This window comes from Ursus americanus, chromosome 11 (assembly GCF_024610735.1).
Source record: "Ursus americanus isolate L20-20 chromosome 11, mUrsAme1.1.p, whole genome shotgun sequence".
NCBI classification, from domain to species: Eukaryota; Metazoa; Chordata; class Mammalia; order Carnivora; family Ursidae; genus Ursus; species Ursus americanus.
The window spans coordinates 19,177,645-19,199,030 of NC_142137.1; the positions used below are offsets into that span (position 1 = coordinate 19,177,645).

Sequence of the window (21,386 nt, forward strand, 5' to 3'; positions counted from 1 at the left end):
AAACTGGTCTTTAAATAGTCCATTAAATTTTTTTAAAAGATGATACATGATTCAAGAAAAAAAGAATTATAACCCAATTATTAATCTAAGTGACTATTCTCTTAATGCTGATAAATATTTGCAAAGTTGAATGATTCTCCTACTTGTGGTTTAAACAAAAACTACCTTACAAAATGCTTTATTTATAAAAGATGCTTAATAAATCTTTGTGAAGAAAATGAGTAAGTAATGAAAAGATCAATATGAAGTCATTTTCTGTCAGCATTAGTCATCAGGTTATGAAATATACATCTCTTTTGGAATTTTCATTGGGATCTCTTATTTTTCAAATACAATAAATGATTCTTGAGATTACCTTGTATTTTTAGAGTATTTCAAATGTTATCATGATTATTACTGATAGCATAAGAAAACAAGTAGTTGTATACACATTAAAAATTTTAAAGGAACCCATCTCCACTGTGAAACAAATATATCTGTTATAACTGGGTGTAACTAGAAGGCCATTGGGCTTATCCCAACCCTTACATATCTAAAGGTTAGAAAACTGCCACATGTCTTATTATTTAAAACTAATACATGCTATATTAATATGAGCCAAAGCATATGTGGGGGGAAAAATAAACAGAAGAGCAACAAAACCAAAAGTGGTTCTCTGAAAATGAAACAAACATTCCTCTATCCATAAGGAGAAAATAGAGAAAAGGCAGATAGAAAGAAAGGAGCAATCCAACTAAAAATACTGTTAACATCTTTTTTTTTTAAATAAGAGGCTATTATAAATACTTTTAGAGCAAAAAGCTTGAGTACTCAGATGAAATGGCTAATTTCATAAAAAAATGTAATTTTCAAACTTGATTTAACTAATAAAAAATCTGAATAAGCTAATAACAACTGTAAAATTTGAATTGGTAATTAAAGTCTGCCCTCCAAAAAGACACCAGGCCAGACAATTTTAGAAGCAACCTTGTATCAAACTTTCACGGAAGACACAATCATTTTCTTATAGAAACTTTTTTGAAAACAGAAAAAGAAAGAAAGCCCCAGAAGTTTATTTTGTGAAGTTGTAATAACCTTAGGTATTAAAACAGGATAATTTACAAATCTTCTACTCGGGCTGGGATTCTAAACATACGAGGAGTATCGAAGAACGATATAATGCACCAGTACCTAACCAATAAAGCCCCAAGAAAAAAAGGAGGCATTCAGTTTCTCATGAATTAAAGCAAATCCATGTATTTTCTTTTTTAATTATACAGAGATATGCATTTAAAAATTTAAAGTTTTATCTACACCTCTACTGTGTGTACTACACAGCATATGTTATATAGTATAGTAAACATAGAGTCTAAAGAAAAACTATTCAATTTAGAGAATGTCTTCTTTTGAGATAATAAGCTATTTTAGATTTGCATATCAAATGAAAAAGATATGCATATTGAAAACTAAAAATAATGAAGTATGATAAAAGAAAATGTTAAAAGCTAAGTAAATGAAAACAATTTTGAATGAACAGTCCATGTGGAACTGAGTATTGGAATAATTACATAAAGCACAGTATATTAATAACATTGTAAATTATTCTTAGTTTGGTTTGTGGCATAAAAGATTATTAAGTATTCATACATTCCAAAATAAAGTCTTAAATACATAAGAAAATGACCATGAAAATTAGGACAGCATTTATTTAGAATTTATATTTCTCTCAAGAAAAATGTATTATGCAAATTGTTGCATTGCAGAAAATTAGATAAATTATATTTTCAGAATAACTAATGTTCATTATTTACAGGTACTTTATCTAACATAAAGCTAAAACCAAGGTCACTTACAACTTAATTAAAACTACTTGGAATGTGAACCTATTCATTCTTCACATGCTATAATTAATTAGATGTGTGTAAGTAAGGTTACAGCTAGGTACTACTGTATATTTAAAAGCTTGCTTTACATTTTCACGGCAAATTGATAGCTTGCTTGAGTCTTAGAAAATACATTGATTTTAATTGCCTTAAATAAATTAACAGCCATTATGTATATGTGTATGAATATGTGTGCATGCATATATAAAGCTGAACACATTAATGTAGTAAATATTTAAATGAGTGCTCAGAGCAATTTCTAAATCTAATAGTCATTTGTTTACAAATTGACAATCGAAACATCTAAAATGTTTTTATTAATCTCAAATATTAAAACAAGAAATTTCTCCTTTATTTTACTAATAAAATTCATTTATCTTACTTCTTTCCCGTATCAATATATTACAGATATCTCTCAGTATATAAAATGCATGTGCTCTCCCAAATTAGTCATAATATTATTCATTATATCAAACACAATTTTCTTGCCCATTCCCCTTGGAAATGTGTATATGGAAATTCTAAGAGGAGACCAAAGAAACAAGGTAATAAGAGTTGGTTGGTTAAACTTTGTTAGATTTCATTTTTGTCTCCGAAAACCTAAGAGTATCTGACACACAGTAGACAATGAATGAATGAATGAACAGTGCCAAAAAGAAAAATAAGAAGCATGAAATTTGGCAAAACGTCTTAACTCTTTGAGTAACCATTCCAATGAAGAGCAAAATGGTCTGAAATCCATTACTGCCACAGATTAGTAACAGCAAGTATTTAAATCTTCACTATGAGCTTGAGTTAAACTATAGGTTTATTAACATGTGGAGATGGAGTTTTGTCCAACAGATGGACACTCATTTACCTACAGGAGGTTTTTTTAACTACAACAAGTGGATTTTGGGGTGCCAAGGTGAATTAGTTGGTTGAGCATCCAATTCTTGATTTTGGCTCAGGTCATGATCTCAGGTTTGTGAGATCAAGCCCCAGACTCCCACCCCTGGTGTCAGGCTCTGTGCTCAATGGAGAGTCTGCTTTTCTGCCTTTCCTTCTCCTGCACTTACACACTCTCTCTCTCAAATAAATAAATAAATTTTTTAAAAAAAGGATTTTATCATCAAGTATGACATCACTGTTTTCTTATATAACTAAAACATGCTTAAAACCTAAATGTGCCCAAAAAACAAAGCAGGAAATAGTAACTGGTTAAAAAAAATTTTTTAAAGACAAATGTAGCTTCTAAACCAGATTTTCCTATCTAGAATTAACAGTATTCCTGGTTACGAGCACATAAATTTAAATTTATTTTATCATGTCCTTTTCAACCCATCATTTTAATAACTGGAGCCATAAAAAAGAGGAACAAAAGCAACACACAACCAAGATGAATACAAAATATAGCTAATGCTTTCCCAATACAGATATAAAACTTAAGAGACCTATTATAACAGGTGAAATACTTCACCTATTTTGACCTTTCCTAAATTTCACATTCAGCTAAAAGTAGAACAAATGATTCTTCATTTTTCCTCATGAAAATTTCATTGCTTATCAAGTAAACGTAGGAATAAACAACCTAAAATGGTAAACAATGTGGAAGTGACAAGAACCTTGGGAAAAATGGCTCTATCACTTCGGAGAATGCAATATGGACATACTCACATATATGCCCATTAATCAACTACAGAGAAAAGAGACATCTGATCCAAATAACACTCTACTGAAAACCAGTGAGACTAAAAAGGAACAAAGTTCAAAAAACATGGTAGATTCAATCATGTCTTGGGGATTGGCTTTCTAAGCAATCTAACACCAAAGGAAGATTCCTATGTAAAAAGATGAATAGATCTGCCTACTTGAATACTTAAAACACCTGTGAAAATCTTTTGATCTCATTATAAATCTTCTTATAAATAATGACTTCATTAAATGAAAAATTGGCAATTCTCACAAGAAAACAGTAAGTGGCCTACAAATTTATATATATATATATATAAACCTTTAACCTCAGTTGTAATAAAAAATGCAATTAAACAGTGAGATACCATTTTCTCTCTTTTAAACAGGCAAGAATTTTAAGCATAATCACTGCTATCTCTGAGAAATAAGAAAAACAGAAGTGCCATAGAAAGGCAAAATTCCCCAATTTTAAAAAAGAAAACGAAGAGATAAAAATGATGGATTATGAAAACTACTTAAATATAAGCTCAAAATTAACACACAGCAATGTAACAACAACAAAGAACAGGATTCACTAAATAAAGTCATGGAAAAATAGTCTTAATTTATTTTCCTATGACATTATTAGGTTAATTGTTCTTAAACTGGCAAAGTAACTCACAGTTTAATATCCTTGAAGACAAGATGATGAAAGCATTCTACATGTCAATATTGGTAGATCAATGGAGCACTGAACAACTGTATCCAGATTGTGTTGGTAATAGATTAATGGCAACATAGAAGAAAACGGAAAAAGTTTTACACTTAAAAGAAAAAAAGGGTAAGGGAGAGAAAATGTAACTACCACCACATGTCTAAAACATCCTCATGTAAAAGAGTAGATGCCTACAACTTTATCGCCTCACTGCAGAAACAGGACTAAATGGCAGATATAATAGAAATATATCAGTTCAACAAAACAAGTAAGTTATAAGAGACCTACTCAAGAAAGGAAAGGGATGCCTTTAAAAAAAACAAAAAGCCTCTTCATTAAAATAAGTAGACCTCACTATATGGACACCACCATTTTGACAGAATGCTAGACTCACAAATACTAGATTGGGTGGAGAAATTCTATGACTCTAAAGATTCTCTACGTCTTAAAAGTGTAATTTTATGCAGTGGCAGCTCTCCATTCAGATTTGGTTGGAGGAAAGGCTCTTCTGATCATTGGTGGAAAGACTAGAGAAAAAGCAACACATATTTTGTTCTCATAGCTGAAGGGACACTATTTTAATTCCAACGTGGCTGATGTCAATGTCTTTGTATTGTTCAGCAGTGCTAAATCTACCAAAAAGAATGTACAACATCAAATAGATGAAAAATCCTTTCATAAAGCATTAACAGCATCATTCTGCACAATAATATTTTAAATACCCTATTTTAGATACCAAAACCATTACTATACCCTCCTTGTCAGACTATGGTATACACATTAAATCAGTAGTTTTCAAAGTGTGGTCTGGAATCTCTAAGATCCTTTTAAGAGGTCCATGAGGTCAAAATTATTATTAAAAATAAATAACATTCCTATTTAATATAAGAAATTTAATATTAGTATATTTTATTTTATTAAAATATTATTTGCCTCCTTCATTCACATCCTCCCATGAATACAAAGGGAGTTGAGCTTTGCAGAGGCTACATAATATATGTATCAGAACCAACTAAATGCAGAAGCACATATGGGAAACTAGTTGTCTTCTATTAAGCTAGATGCTGAAATAATTTGAAAAAAATATAATACAATGCCATTCTTCAAACTATATTTTTTATTTGAGAAAAGTTATTTTTAATAAAAATGTTCCTTCTATTAATATAACAAATTAGGTATATTAGTGTTAATATAGTTTAGTACTATTTTAAAATACTTATTAAATCATTTAATGTATTAAAAAATTTTGTTTTAATTTCTAATATAATATCAATAGAACATATTGATAAACAACATAAAGAAAAGTTCTAGGAGGTCCTCAGTAATTCTTGAGTGTAAAGAGGTTTTGAGAACAAAATGTTCAAGAACCACCATATTAAACCATGCTAATTATTCTACATCAAAATTTCAAAGAATGTTGGACTCATTTATAATGCAAATAAGTACTAAAAAAAAAAAATTCAGTCTTCCCTCAGAAGACAATCTAACCAAATAACTCCTACTTCTTAGGATCAGGCACATGCCTGGAAGAGGGTTAAATTCAGAAGTGAACTCGAATGAGTCAAGTAACACCATCTGCAAAGAGTCAAGAGATAATGCTAACAGTAAATGTCAAATCACAAATGCTATAAAGAATAAGCCCCGTATGCACAAAAGCAAACTATGATCATATCAATACAACTCAAAATTCACTTCTCCTAAGAACTGATTATACAATAACTCTTATCAATATTTACATCAGTATTAGTAACTCTGCAAATAGCATTTAATATTGAAAGAATACAAGAGATATGTACACTCCAATACATCTTCAATAGGTCTCCAATATTCCCAAGTGTTTTTCTATTAACATCTTTTCTGTTTTAACAAAGACTGTTAAAATCAGAACTCACTTCAAAAATTAAATTCAAAAGATTTTCTTTAGGATAAGTGAGACTTAAAAAATCAAAATAGAAAAAAAAGTAGTAAAAATAATAATTCTCTGAATTAAGATCTAGCCTTTAAGCATCATTTTATTACTTGAATCTATACACAAGGCATAGATAAAATTTTATATACTGATCTATAGTGTATGCACTCTAATAAAACTTCGATATGTGTAAATATATAATGCTCATTAATATGGGAGGCAAGAAACTAACATTTGAAAGCCAGTCTGTGAAACATTATGCTAAACACTTCATATATATTATCTCACAATTACCCACAGCAAAATTCCTAAGCAGACATTTTACAAAGAGGGAGCTGACGTTTATAAAGGCTTAGTAGTTTGCTCGTGGTCAACCACAGGTAAGGAAACAGAATTTGACCCAGCTTTGTAAGAAAAGAAATTCCTTCAAATAGTCTTGCTAGTCAGTATCTTTCTCTTCAAAGAATCTAATGGCATACTGTATAGAACAGTAGGCCTAGGTTCAGAAAAAAGTCCCAGAATTTCTACCAGTCTTGTTTTTATCACTTTAGGAAACACAAAGGCCTCAGTTTTGTTTTGCAGAGGATTCTATCTCTACCATGCAGGACTATGAAGAAACTGGTTATGTCAAAGGAGACAGCCTGGTCCAGGTCCACACATAACAGGCAGTAGAAACACAGTAGGTTTGCTGTTACTACTACTACTACTACTTTCCAGGGGGAAAGTCTGTGCTCAAAGTTCATTATGTGATCCCAGTAGTACCGACTGCTACAATTCTGGTTATGGAACATCAGCAGCAGGAAGATGTCTATACCAATCAGGCCAGGTCCTGATTAAGAAAATAACATGGAATGTTCAAATCCTACTTGCTTCTGATGGCTAAAATGCTCTAACGTTAGTATTTTTTAAAATAAATAAACCTCAAGAGCATAAAGAACCTTAAAGAATCTCTAGCCCAATCAAACTCTTAAGACTTAATCATAATGAGTGTAGCCTTAACAGAAAGATGACTAGGAGTGAGAGGTTAAAAGAAGAAAAGCCCTTAGAGGTATAAGGTGGGGCAGGTAAAAAGGACGTATTGGGAAACCTAAGAAGTGGGCTGTTGTATTAGTTCAACAGACACTAAAACATATAAGTACTTCAAATGTAACTAATTCTCTGCAGAAATACTGAAACTCATCCTTTTTTTTATTTTTTTTTAAAGATTTTTATTTATTTATGTGACAGAGAGACAGCCAGTGAGAGAGGGAACACAGCAGGGGGAGTGGGAGAGGAAGAAGCAGGCTCATAGCGGAGAAGCCTGATGTGGGACTCGATCCCGGAACGCCAGGATCAGGCCCTGAGCCAAAGGCAGACGCTTTAACGACTACGCTATCCAGGCGCCCCGAAACTCATCCTTAATAAGGTTTCATCCTTTCTCTTATTTCAGCCACTTCCATATTTGGAACTCTCTAAAAGGGAAAAACATTGTTTCTAATGAAATTGTGAATTAGAGTAAATGCCAAAGATTCCTCAATATATTTAAAACGTTTTATGTTTCAAAGCACCAAATACAGCAAAATGTACAGATTCACTTTTTGGCAAAGAAAGTACACCATAGTGGAGTCAGAATGTCTGAATTAAAATCCTGGATTCACTACTTATTCTGTAACCACGGGAAAATTTCCCAACATTTCTATAAAATAGTTAACTATCTCCTAGTAAGCAATAATCCACAAGGCGAACAGAGTATTTCCTTAAATAAGCACCAACAAAGCAGAGGTACCAAAAAATGAGAAAAACGCTTTTAAAGAATTTGATGTTTGAAAAAGACTTCAACTTAACTACAGTGTTGTGTACAAATGAAATTTTATTAAAATTTCTTATATTTGCCTTAGTATGATTTTTTTTTTTTAAATAACTTACCGGAAGGGAGGTGAAGTGCCTCAGAACGTAAACTTTTCAGTGCTTAGGCATTTCTAACAGGTTTTAATCCAACACTGTTTACCTCAAAGCACTGCTGTTAAAGATTAAAGGAGAGGACGTGCATACAACTGATTTAACACAATGCTTATGTCAAACAGTAGGCACTCAAAAGTTGCCATTACTGTTACTACTACCGTCATTAGGATTACTTCTCTCCACACATTTCAGACTAGAACCTCTCTCTTGCACCACCTTTGTGGTAAATGTCATCATATGTGTACACTTTTTATTCTCATATTTCTAACACTAGCTCAACAATAATATAAAGGTCTTGTGGGGGGGAACAACTTTTAAATAGGCAGACCTTAAAAACAGCTTTATCATCAGTCATTAGGTCAATAAACTAAATTCGGAATTGAGAAATCCTATGTTGAGGAAGAAAAATGCCTTCAGTATAGACATAGCTTTTGACATACTCCTCTTACGTTATATGTAAAAATATATTCCTATGGTTCTGCTAAGTCTCTGGAGCAACAGCACACAGTGTGGTTATTTAAATATTACTATTCCAGAGTCAACTAAAACCTCAAAAAGAAATGGAAATTAATCATGCTATCATATATACTGATTACTCTTTTAATTATGCCCTTTTCACGCTTAAAAGTGAAACATTTAAAAGTCAAAAGACAACACATAAAGTACAGCATACCGTAAAGTGAAAATAACAGTGGTCGAGAGTGACTGTAATGAAACATTCTTCTATTGAAGCATTACTTCAAAATTATAAGGAAAATTTGCTGTAACAAACTACACTTTCACAGAAAGGGATCAAATATATGAAGTATGAATAACATAGACTGCAAAATTTTAAAAAACTATCATAATAATTGTTTATTTTCATTCACAGAAAAACCAAAACACTAAATGAACCATTTAAAACTCCACTACTCAAGCCACGGGCAGAATGTGAAATATTCACTTACATATTAAATTGTCCATTAAACACTGGTTGAAAAATCACTGACTCAGACCATACAGGGTATAGCTATAGGTTTTAGAGTGGCTCACAGTATATCTTAACAAGGTGTACAAAGCCTCACTTTATTTTGCCCTTACCTGTCTATCCATCCTTGTCTCTCAACTGCATGCCTTTTACATCCAGCCCCCTCACTGTAGAGATTACAGCTCTTTAAACACACCGGGTTCTTGCTCACATTTAAAATATCTTTCCTACCTTTCTGGTCCACTTGAAGAAGTTAAGTCTAGTCATATTTTAAGACGTGGCTCAATATTAACCTCCTCTATGAATACTTTTCCTACCATAGTAACCCCTCCACACAATCTATGACTGGTTCTTTTATGCCCCCATTTTCTTTCTATATACAGTCGACCAGTGAACAACACAGGTTTGAACTATGTAGGTAAACTTATATATGGGTTTTTTCTCAATAAAAATAGTACATGACTGTAAATGTATTTTCTCTTATGATTTTAACATTTTCTTATTTCTAGCTTACATTGTAAGAATACAGTATATAAGACATATAACATACAAAACATGTGTTAACCGACTACATTATCAATAAGGCTTCCAGTCAACAGCAGGCTATTAGTAGTTAAGTTCTGGAGGGAGTCAAAAGCTATAGGTGGACTTCTGCCTGTGCCTGGGGTCAATGCCCCTAACACCTGTGTTGTTTAAGGGTCAACTGTAGTATCATAATACCTCTGGTATTTGAGTACACTTACTTAACCTTATGTCTCTTACTAAACAATGAATTCCCTGAGAGTAAGGCTGCTATCTTATTCATCCTTCTATGTCCAGTAACTAGTACTGTACTTCATACATAATAAGCATACAATAAATATATGATGAATGGATGGATGCATAAATTAAGTTTGACCTTGTACTTGGATAGATTATGAAAAAAATCTTGAGAACTAAAAAACATTCTCCAACAGATTCAGCTACTACTTAAAAACTGTGGCAAGGAAATAAGAAATACAATCTTCACTGCAGATATTCAGAAGTGAAAAGAATAGTTTTATGGCTAACTCAGAAAATAAAATTTCTATTAGTTATATGTTTATATGTTTCAGTTTACTATAATCATAATAAGAAAATTGCTATGTATTCAATTATGATAAACAAGTATCAGTAGAATTTTCTTTATAAATCCCAATTTTTAAAACAATATTATTATTTTCAGAATGTTAGAGCAAAACCATTTACGAATGTGGAACATATCTTGATACAAGTTAAATTGCAAAAATGTCATGATAAATGAGACTGATCACAGAATTTACAATAACTTATTTCCAAACTAAAGTTAATTAGCATAATACCTATCATTACCATGGGGTCAGGCCACCAATATTTGTTTAGCTAATTCCCTAAATTCTCTCTAAAAAAAAAAAACTAGTATTTTGAATCTGTATTCCTGATACTTGATGTGATTTAAAATAATAATAATAATCAATAATATTCACAGCTACCATGTAATGAGTATTTACTAGATGCTACTTATCATTTCATACATAGATCATTTAAAGCTTATAATAATTCTATTATCTTTGTATTCATAGCTCTGTGAGACAGTCCAACAAGAAAACAGCCTCTGGAAATTCAATTTACCTAAAGTCTTACTACTAATAAAAGGGAAAAGAAGGATGTCTGATTTCAAAGCCTCTGTCCACTCTGCAATAGTATGTCATGTCTCTTAATCCTTCATTAAATATGTTATTCATCTAATTGATCCAGTATTAACATTGGGTTGACATTATATTAAATTTATAACAGGAAAGGAATATAATGCGAGTATTGAGAGCAAAACTAAACACTTTAAGATAAACTTTTCACGTAACTGTAAGAGTAATTCATCATTTTAAATAACATAACTAAATCGTGGCATAGAAAGGAATTAAAATTATGTTTTCCTTTATATGATATAAAAAACTTATAAGGACAGTTCTTTACTAATATAAATTAGTCCAGTTATTTCTAGATCAGTCTGTTTTTCAAAGTTTATTCTTTCAAACATAGAAACTAGTGAAAAATATTTTTTCTAAATCAGTAAGTCACTCAATAGAGATAATATTTCTAATACTTCGAAATTTATTGTATTTTCATCAAAGAACTCTTAGAAATATAAAACACTATACAAACATTAACACTTACTAGTACAGTAATGATACGATTCATCATTTAAATCTATACACTTTTTGAAGAAGGGGCTCTACTGGTTATTATACTGTAACAACAGATTTAGCCAGGGCTGTCCCAATAACCAGAATATGTGGATCCCTTAACTACTGCCCTTTAAGTCTTCTGTTATTCATTACATTCACAGTCCTCCTACAACTACTTAGTGTAAAGATATACATGCGTACTATATAAACCATTTGACTACCTATTTTACAGCAGCACAATATTCAACTATCTTTGCTAACTATCCATGTTTAAAAAGGCTATTAAGATAATTCATAATAATATAAAACTTCAATAACTTCCACTATACCTCGTTCTGAAGTTCATCACCACTTTTAACGGAAGCAAGCATATCATATAAAGTACAGCAAAGATCTTCTATTCTTGTTGCTTCAGCCATTTCATTTAAAGTTGCATTTAAGTACTTCTCAACTTCACACCACAAAAAGGAGTCGTTTGTTTTTTCCACAGGCTTGAGCGCTGGGGTGGAATGCTCCTGAAAATGTTCATTCAGAAACTTCTTATAATCAAGGCTTATAGTTTTCTGGGGTTCACCATTTATTGGCAGTTCATCAAAGTGGTCCAAATCATGCATGTCAAATGAAAATGCTAAATTTTTACCAAATAAAACTCTATCACCATATTCTTCTTCTGTTATCTGGATAAGAGCAGTAAGATTGTCTTGATGAAAACGAGAAGTGATTCGATTTGTAGCATTACAAGCTGCAGTGGCAGATGATGATGGAAAGGGACCAAACATCTGTTTGATAGCCTTTGTCTCCTTGTGACCAACAGAGTCCTTCAAGTGAAATGTCTTGAAGAGAAATGCAGCCGCACTTTCAATTGCTTCTTTCCCATTATCTATTCCAACTATTTGAAGATGAAAGAAACAGTATTAGCTCAAGTGAATCACTGTTCAAGTTACCCTCTTCAAAAAAAAACTACTACAAATATTCTTCTGGGTAATTCCAACAGCGAAAATATACTGATAAAGATAACCAATTTAGGAACAGAAAAATCCTTTTAAGTTCATTCCCAAATTCCCAAATTAGGTCAATAAATCATTATAGGTAATTGTTCTCTATCTAGAAAGGAGAAGCTACCTAGAAACAACTCTTTTATCTCTTTCTAAAAACAGTTTGAGGCATTAGCTAAAATTTATTTAAAAGTGATTTTTAAAAACTGATTCGATGGGCTAAATAAACCAAAATAAGGTGTAAAAAAATATATCTGAATTACAGACTTTTGGAGCTAGAAGAAAACCTCAGGAGATCTATAATTTCCTTTCCAATTTGTACTGTGAATCTGAAATGGGAAGATTTGATTTATATAGTTTTCACTCAAAAACATTTAATACCATCAAGGATGGACATAAATAGAATCTTGTCAAATAAACTTAGCCATATTATAAAACATTTAAAAGAATCTGCTGTTTAAAGGCCAAAAGTAACTTTCTTATCAAAGTAAGAGGAAGTAAAGGAGCAGCCACTAATTTCTTTAAAGCATTAATTTCTAATTACTGATTTTCTCAAATAAAAGGAAAGAACCTGTATTTATATCTTAGAATTCAAAGAACAGTCTTAGAGCAGAAAAAAAGAATTTTAATTTTTAGAAGGCCCCAAAGTCAATAGGACTAACCTTAAAGAATAAAGTTAGTAATATAAGTAATACTAGTATCTCCCGAAACCATGGCTGGACTCATATCATTGATCATAAATTTTGAACAGCTTAGTACAGCCTGATAGTCCAAACTCCTAGACTTTGTTTTCAAGTCACGCTAGGAGCTGACTCTATCCTTTTATTCCAGGCTTATTGACCATTATCCATTTCCAACTCCAGCCAACAAGGATTTCTTAACAGCTAAAAACCAGGTCCTGTCCTATATTATGCATATTTCTATGCCTTTATGTAACCTTCCCCAAAGTCTCTGTCCAAATTTTACCCATGTTTCAGAATCCAGCTTAACCGACTCTTTCAGGGTGAGCATAATATTGTGTACAATGTTGTACTCCCTCACTGTTCCTAGCCCAAAATAGATGCCTCAATAGAAATATGCTGAATTAACCTAAACCCAGGACTCAATCACACGAAACTAGTGTTTTGACACTGTACTACACTGCCTCAATAATTTTTTATCTGATGTTTACACATCTGTGTAGAAGACTAACAATTTATGAGGGAAGATAATTTTACAATGGCTATTATTTCTAATTTCCTCAAGTATAAAGTCTACTTGCATGATTATAAAGAATTTACAAAACAGTATGGGACATACAATTATTCTTTTATTACTTAGGAAAATACATGACAAAAAACTTCTATAAATTAAGTAATCCTTTAATTGAGTAACACTTATGTACACTGTAATTATAGTCTATACATGATGCTTAGAGAACTTGGGTTTTGAATAATTTAGGAATTGTGATAATTCTACAAGTAATTCAATAGGGTTGGGACTACTGAGGTCTAAACAAAAATGGAACTTATATTTTCAAACTCACTTTATATCTAACACCATAAACATATATTCTTTTGTAAAAATATTTTACACCTTGGGAATTTTCTTAAATAACTAAGAACTTTTGCATTAAATTATCTCAGTTTTTCCTAACAAAATTATCTTCTTCTTAAAGATGTGAAAAATGGAGACTCAAGAGATAAATAACTTAGAAGAGATCAAACAGCTAGTTATCAAATGAGATTCAAAGCAGATTTCTAACTCCTAAACAAAGTGCTTCTACTACACCACACTGGTTCGCTATAATTCCCAGAGAGTAGATTTAACTCTAGTTCTCATGTACTAAATAAATAATAAATCACTTTAGGAAATAAAGTACTAACTGTGAGAATAGTCTTAATTTCTTACCAAAAGTGGAATTAAGTACAATTATTACATCACTGTTTGAAGTATGTCACAGCCATATACTGCATCCATTAAATATAATGCAGTGGAACCATACATCTTGCCAGAAAATAATCTCCACAGTATCGTAAGTGGAAAAAAAGTTGTAAGTCTATGTTTGAAGAAAAATAACTACAGACTCTTGGAAACATATACGAAGATCAAAAACATTTCTTCAGGGTCTCAAATTTTTAAATCAGTATTGACATATCTATTTGAAAACAAAAACAAAAAACAAAAATTCTTTAAAAATTTTTAAGCTACGTTAGATAATGGTACTTCAGAAATGTTAATACCCTTTCCTAATGATTAACCTTACCGTCGCCTAATTATTAGCTCTCCTGTACAACCTACTCAAGCATATCTTTCAGTAGGACATGTGTTCACACCACAGAGCGTTTTCTTAAAAGTAGATCAGCACCAGGCTGTTCAGCAGTTTAGGAGTTCGTTTTTGAGAGAAATTAGCAAACGCCCCTTATGGCCGCTGTTGGCTTCCCAACAGAGACTACAGCATTCTGAAAACAACGTAGTTCTCCGAGGCACTCAAACATGCAATGCTTTTTGCCACGCTGCCTTCCACAAACGCACACGCGTGTCTTCCCCGCCCGGAGCCGAGACACACATTCCAGCGCGCGCGGTGCGCACGTGATGACGTAGTCAGCACAGGACATTGGCTGTTAGCGGACCACCCGGATGAGAAGGAACCTCAGGACTGGAGCAAAGAACCCTGGCTTTGCGCAGGGCGGCAACAAATGAGCCACCCCATTTACTACTTGTCCACCCAGGGAGCCAGGACTCAGATTTTTCGTGACTAAACTATACAAAAGGTACTTGTAAAACACGGAGAAAACATCTGAAGAGACTGAATGCAATTGATCTCTAACCCGTGAAAGGTCTGGCAGGCCCCACCTCCCCTAAACAGATATGGCAGGGGAAAGGAAACCTCCAGGAAACCTAAGCGCTTGTCCATCGACCTGCCGAACCACAGCATAAATAATGCGCCACAGGGAAAGGAGGGGAGACCTCAGAAAACACGTGTGGTGTGCTTCTAAAGTGGAAACTTGTAATAAATAGTCCTTTTCTTACACTGTACCCAAAATTAAATTTGTGAGGATGTTGTTCACAAATAACCTCTTTATTTTTATGTACAATGTCATACTGGTTTATAGGTTATATTTTATGTACAATGTAAAACGATGAACTTTTAAATGATTATTTACTAGGCTAAAGCTCTTCAGCCACTTAATATTTGCTCGCAAGTTTTAAGCCTTTTCTATTTTACACGACTGCCTGTGCTAATCTTTCTGGACAGATTTTAAGCAGCTTAGGTTTGTCCTCAACATAAAGTATCAGTAAAGAGTAAGATTTACACTAAGTAATCAATTGTCAAAGCTTGAATGAAATTTAAGATCTCCAGACCTTTAAGAAAGCTAGTCTAGATACCTAACCACTTGAATATCAAATTTTCTATCCATAAAACACTAAACAAGTTGGACTGTAAATCAGAAAACTGGCTCTTATCACCTGGCACTTCAACTGTAACATATTTAAAGAGATATGCTTCAAAGGTCACTAGACTATTCTATATTAATAAATATTTGCCCTGCCTACTTCCCAGTTACTCTGAGAGAAAATGAGATGTGAAAAGTACAGTAAATTATATAACTGGTAACTGATTACTTAACATTACATAACACATTTTTAAAATCAGAGTTCACTGATGATTATAATCTTAAATCATTCTCTACATAAAATTTACTTCTGTATTTCCTTTGATAGCAAAATACTAAGAATTAAAGGGTTGTAAACTATAACTTTTAACAAATAACCTACACCTTAATAGTTGGTGAATTCTTAAAAGAGAATGAATAAAAAATTTTAATTGAAAATTGAATAAAAATATCCATCAACTGCTTGCATCCTTAACTGCTAATAGTCAGTTTACAAGTTGTCAACAAATGAGTTCCCTGACCAGTTACATCTTTCATGTCCAGTAGAAAATAATCTATAAGTATCTTTTATATTTATATTTTAATATTGAAATGTTCAAAACAGTCAAATTTACTTTTTCATGTTATGCAAAACTTTAAGTGTTCATTTTACCCAACACTTGATCTGCAACTGTAAATATCATATTATAAACCTGCATCAGTGTCAACTGAAATTCAATCATTTGTTAAAATTATCAGCAACACAGCCAAGCTGTTAGAAACATGCTATATTTGAAGAGATTAGCTGATTTTTAAACTCATAATTATGATAATTTTTTTACAAATATGTAAAATATTTGTGCCATAAACTTTCCCAGGACAGCATTATATATATATAATAACTTTATATATATATATATATATATATATATATATATATATATATATATATATATATATATATAAAGTACAAAAGTAAGGATTCAGCTTAAACATACACTATTCTGTTCCCCAAACATTTCTTTCCCTTTACATTTCCCCTCCAGTGCCATTGGTGTGCTTTTTAACAAGAATAGTATAAAACTGTCTAAAGTGAATCGTGCAAGTATCTTCCTCATGTACAGAGAAACTCAGATACACTGAAATTAAATAACATACTAAGACTACAAGAGCCAGGATTGTGTGTTTTCTTTTTATGTTATACCATCTTTCAAATAATCACCAAATTGTCAAACAAATTTATGATGTAATACAGGTAATCATCTACCATACGATTTTTTGGGGGATGAACTGAATATATGTCATTAAACTTAAAATTGCCTAGTTATGCAATTTAGTATAATGACCTTCATTTATTTCAGAGTGTAACTCCGTATCAAAGCACCTCCAGCAAAACCTCACAGTAAGCAGGTATAGTATTCAAGAAATGTTCCAGATAGTAACTTAAAGGAGTTGCTTAAATGTTAAAATTATTCCTGCACTTACACAGAAATTACTGCCTTCAGTGTGAGCAAATAATTAAAGGAAAGCAAACAGAGAAACATACTTGGTAGAGAAAAAGAGAAGTACACAGGATTAAAAATAGTCCAAAGCACTTCCTCAGGTTTTAAAGTCAGCCATTCAATTTTACATATATTCACTACAAAATGTGAATACTCATCTTACAGTGTAGACTTCAAGTCAACATCCAGCCACTATATTGCCATTTCTAGTACTATAAAATCCTGCATCACATTGCAACTTGACTTCCCAAGCAACCAAACAACTAACATGAAAATGTCAATTTTAATAAAGAGCCTCCTACAGTAAGACCATTATTTTGAGCATCTCTAAGGAAACTGTACCTTTGAACAAATCACATAGCTTACTGAGATTTAACTAGCATTTTAAACTTTTTAATGTCCAAGGGAAAACATTTAAAAAAAAAAAAAGATGATGTGAAGTATATATTTCAGTTCTGTATCCATTTATCAGATGCTTAGTAATATTATGCTTGGTAATACTATAAAGAAAATCAACTGCAACCTTAAAAATGCCTCTACTAAGAAATGCAGTGTAAATTACTTAGGAAGTTATAATCATTTGTAAATCAAGAATAATATAATGATAAGTTAAAACTTTATAAACTGTGAGGATCTGATCCTATTTCCAACTCTTGCCATTGCTACAACGTCCATTCAATTTACAGCTGTTTTGCCATATCCTCAAGTAATCTGAACCACCCATTTATACAATTGATACATACATCTGCAAAGTCATCTATGATTTCATTAAGTTATTCAGCTCTTTTATTTTGTAATTTCTCTGGTGAAACGGACATAAATTTAACAACTTTGACTCTAACCATTTAAAACAAAATCTAAATCTGTCCCACAGTGTCCTTCTTGATGAATTCCTTCCTGACTCACCCAAGCACAGTTCCTGCCCTTATGCACAGTTCCTTCGCATCACTGAGCACATACATTTATCATAACTACACAGAACAACTATTTATTTACCAATGGCTATTGGTACAACTAGGTTATAATAAAAGTATTCACTGACAGCTATTTACCAGGCTTTACTCTATACACTTTGTAGTATTGCTTCAAATCACAACAATACAAAATAAGAATTACCATCACTGTTATAGATGAGGAAACAGGATTAGTGGTATTAATTAGCTACTCACTAGTCAATGACAGAATTGTATTTGTACATCTATTAACTGATAACTTTAAATCATCCTAAACTATAGGAAAATAATTTAATGAAAACAAAACAGAAGCAAATATGGAATAAAAAATAATAGTTGTGAATATTCCAAACACAGTATTAACCTACTGGATCCATCCATGTATCTAAAAGTAATCCACAGGAAAGTAGAGTTTATTCAGAAATGAAAAGGCAGTTTGATTATCAGAAAACCTAGCAACATAATCTACTCTCAAAAATTAAAGGAGAAACGTTTAGTGCACAGATACGATGGCTAGAAGTGGAGCAGGTGGTTAACAAAAGGCAACAAACAGAAGAAAAGGCCAAGCCATTACAGCCTTGGGTCCCATCCTAACATTACCAAGTTACTGTATCCTACAGAGGGAGTTTGTGAGATGAAACATATAAACCCACTTGGTCTCTATTACCATAGTAGGCTTTGATATTTGAACAGAATACATTCTGAATACATATTTATGATTATATATGTAAAAAAAGCATGAGAATAATACAAATTTATTTAATATATTTATGATATTGGTTACCAGAGGCTGAGGCAGGGTCCATAAGGAGTTCTGACCATATCATCAAGATTTTATTTCCTAAGGGCGCCTGGGTGGCTCAGTTGGGTAAGTGTCTGCCTTCAGGTGAGGTCAAGATCCCAGGGTCCTGGGATCAAGACCCACATTGAGCTCCCTGCTCAGTGGGGAGTCTGCTTCTTCTTTTACCTCTACCCCTCCCCAATCCCCCCCATCTCATGCTCTCTCACTCTCTCTCTCTGTCTCTCTCTCTCAAATAAATAAAATCTTAAAAAAAGATTTTATTTCTTAAAAAATGAATACTGAAGGAAAGACAGCCAAGTGTTTAGCTGAACTGTGAATATACAGGGATTTGTTATATTTTTATCAGTCTGAAATATTTTAAGAAAAATAATATGAAAAGCCATTAATTTTTACTTTTTATTGAATAAAACAAGAACATATACAGTACACATACAGCTCAAAGAATTATCACAAAATGAGTGCACCTATTTAATTTGGATAACTACTTCCAGATACAGATTATCAGCTTCCCAGAAACTTCCAAATCCACTCCCAGTCATTACCTGCTTCCTCAAAATAGCCAATATGCTGACTTCTGAATCAGAGATCAGTCATGCCTAGTTTTCAATTTCATATAAACAGAATCATCAGCCTGTCTACTCTTTTCTGTTTGGCTGCTTTCATTCAACATTATTATAAGATCCATTTACAATATTACATATAACTGTAGTTCATTACTATAACGTAGTTTACATATCATACTTCGTGCCACTATCTAACAGTGAATTGGATTGTTTCCACTTTCAGTCTATTAGAAATAATGCACTGGTCTTTTGCGTACATGTGCAGGCATTTTTACTCGATATTTATGTACACATTACAGGATAATATACCAAGACTTAAAATTTCACTTGTCCAACCACAGCAGATACTGTCAGTTATTCAAAGCAGTTATATCAATTTAAAACATAGTCTTTAGTGGATGAGAATTCTTATTTCACAATCTTGAGCCCAACCAACAATTGGTATGTTGTTCTTTTTAACTTTAATCATTCTGATGTGCATGTAGTGGCATCTCTCTGATTACTAATAAGGTTGGACACCTTTTCAACTGGCCATTCAATTGTCTTCTGCAAAGTACTTGTTCAAGGCTCTTGCTCCTTTTTAAATAGGATTACCTTTTCTTATTAATTTGTAGGAGTTCATATTTAATACAGATATAAACTCTCTTTTGGGTTATATATGAAGCTATCTTCTCCTATTCTGTGACTTGTCTTTTTACTCTCAAAAAATAAAAAAATATCAGTTTTAATGTAGTCCAATTTACCAGTCATTTCCTTTATGAGTGCTTTCTGTTTACTATTTGGTAAAATTTTCCATATATGAACAGATCATGAAGATATTCTTGTTTATTATCTTTTAGAGAATTTATCGTTTTGAGCTTCATGTTTCATTTTATAAGCTGCTTAGAATTATCTGTACAGGTATAATTTTTTCATATGCATATATTGTTGACCCAGTACCACGTACTGAAAAAACAGCCATGTTTCACTGCTTGATGACCTTCATGTTAAAGAAAGAGCCCTAATATCCGTAGGTCAGTTTCTGGACTCTATGCCATCCCACTGGTCTATTTGTCTATCCTTAGACCAACATCTCATTTCTAATTTACTAATCTTTATAATAAATCTTAATATCCGGTGAGTCAACGTTCCTTCTTTATTTTTCAAGGCTGACTTGGCTGCTCTTTGCCTTTGAATTTCCATATAATTTTCAGATTATCTTGTCCATTTCCACACACAAATGCACACCCTCAAACACAAACCTGCTGAGATTTTGATTGGGATTGCACTGAATCTATAGTCAATATGGGTCAAAATCGTATCTTATAATATTCTAATCCTTTGTATATTATTGCATTTATTTAGTATTCTTCAATTTCTCTAATATTTTAGTTTTCAATGAGGAAATCTCGCTCGCCTTTTGTTAAATTTACTTCTAGATATTTGATGATTTTTAATGCTTTTGTAAATAGCATTTTAAATTTGCTGCTGCTAAGCAGAAATAAAATTGATTTTTATACCGACCTTGCTAAATTCATTTTCTAAAGATACGGTTATGTGAATAATGGCAGTTTTTATGAATCCTTATACTCCTTCTCGCCTTTTCAGCAAGGACCTTCAGTACAGTGAGAAAAAGAAGTGGTGAAGGGCATTCTTGTCTAATTTCCTGTCTCAGGGGAAAAGATTTTTCAACACTGCATCATTACATATGATGTTTGATCTAGGCTTTTTAAATATACATTATTTATCAAATTAAGAAAGTTCTATTCCTAGTCTGCTAAGAATTTTTATAATAATTGATTTTAGATGTTCAAAAATGCTTTTTCTTCATCTACTAATCATGTGATCTCAAACCTTTATTACATGAATCACATAATTTTTCCCTATTTATTAATCCAGTAACATTTTGTGCACTCATGTGCATTTGTGTTCCCTCTCATACACACATTTCACATGTTTATTTTTTTTTATTGATCCATTTGACAGTCTATTGCAGTCTTCGTGAC

The 21,386-nt window shown here is 32.2% G+C and overlaps 1 protein-coding gene across 6 annotated transcripts in view; it reads right to left on the reverse strand.

Moving 5' to 3' along the window:
• ASCC3 (activating signal cointegrator 1 complex subunit 3) overlaps window positions 1–21,386 on the reverse strand; it is a 329,433-nt gene that overhangs the window by 283,997 nt on the left and 24,050 nt on the right. For 5 of the 6 annotated variants that reach the window (XM_087865343.1, XM_045806990.2, XM_045806992.2 and 2 more), the window contains one exon: window positions 11,560–12,119. In XM_087865343.1, coding sequence (XP_087721469.1) covers window positions 11,560–12,119 — 560 coding nt within the window. Of the gene's footprint in view, window positions 1–11,559; window positions 12,120–14,115; window positions 14,302–21,386 lie in introns of those variants that run through there. The other variant, XM_045806995.2, reaches the window with a different exon arrangement.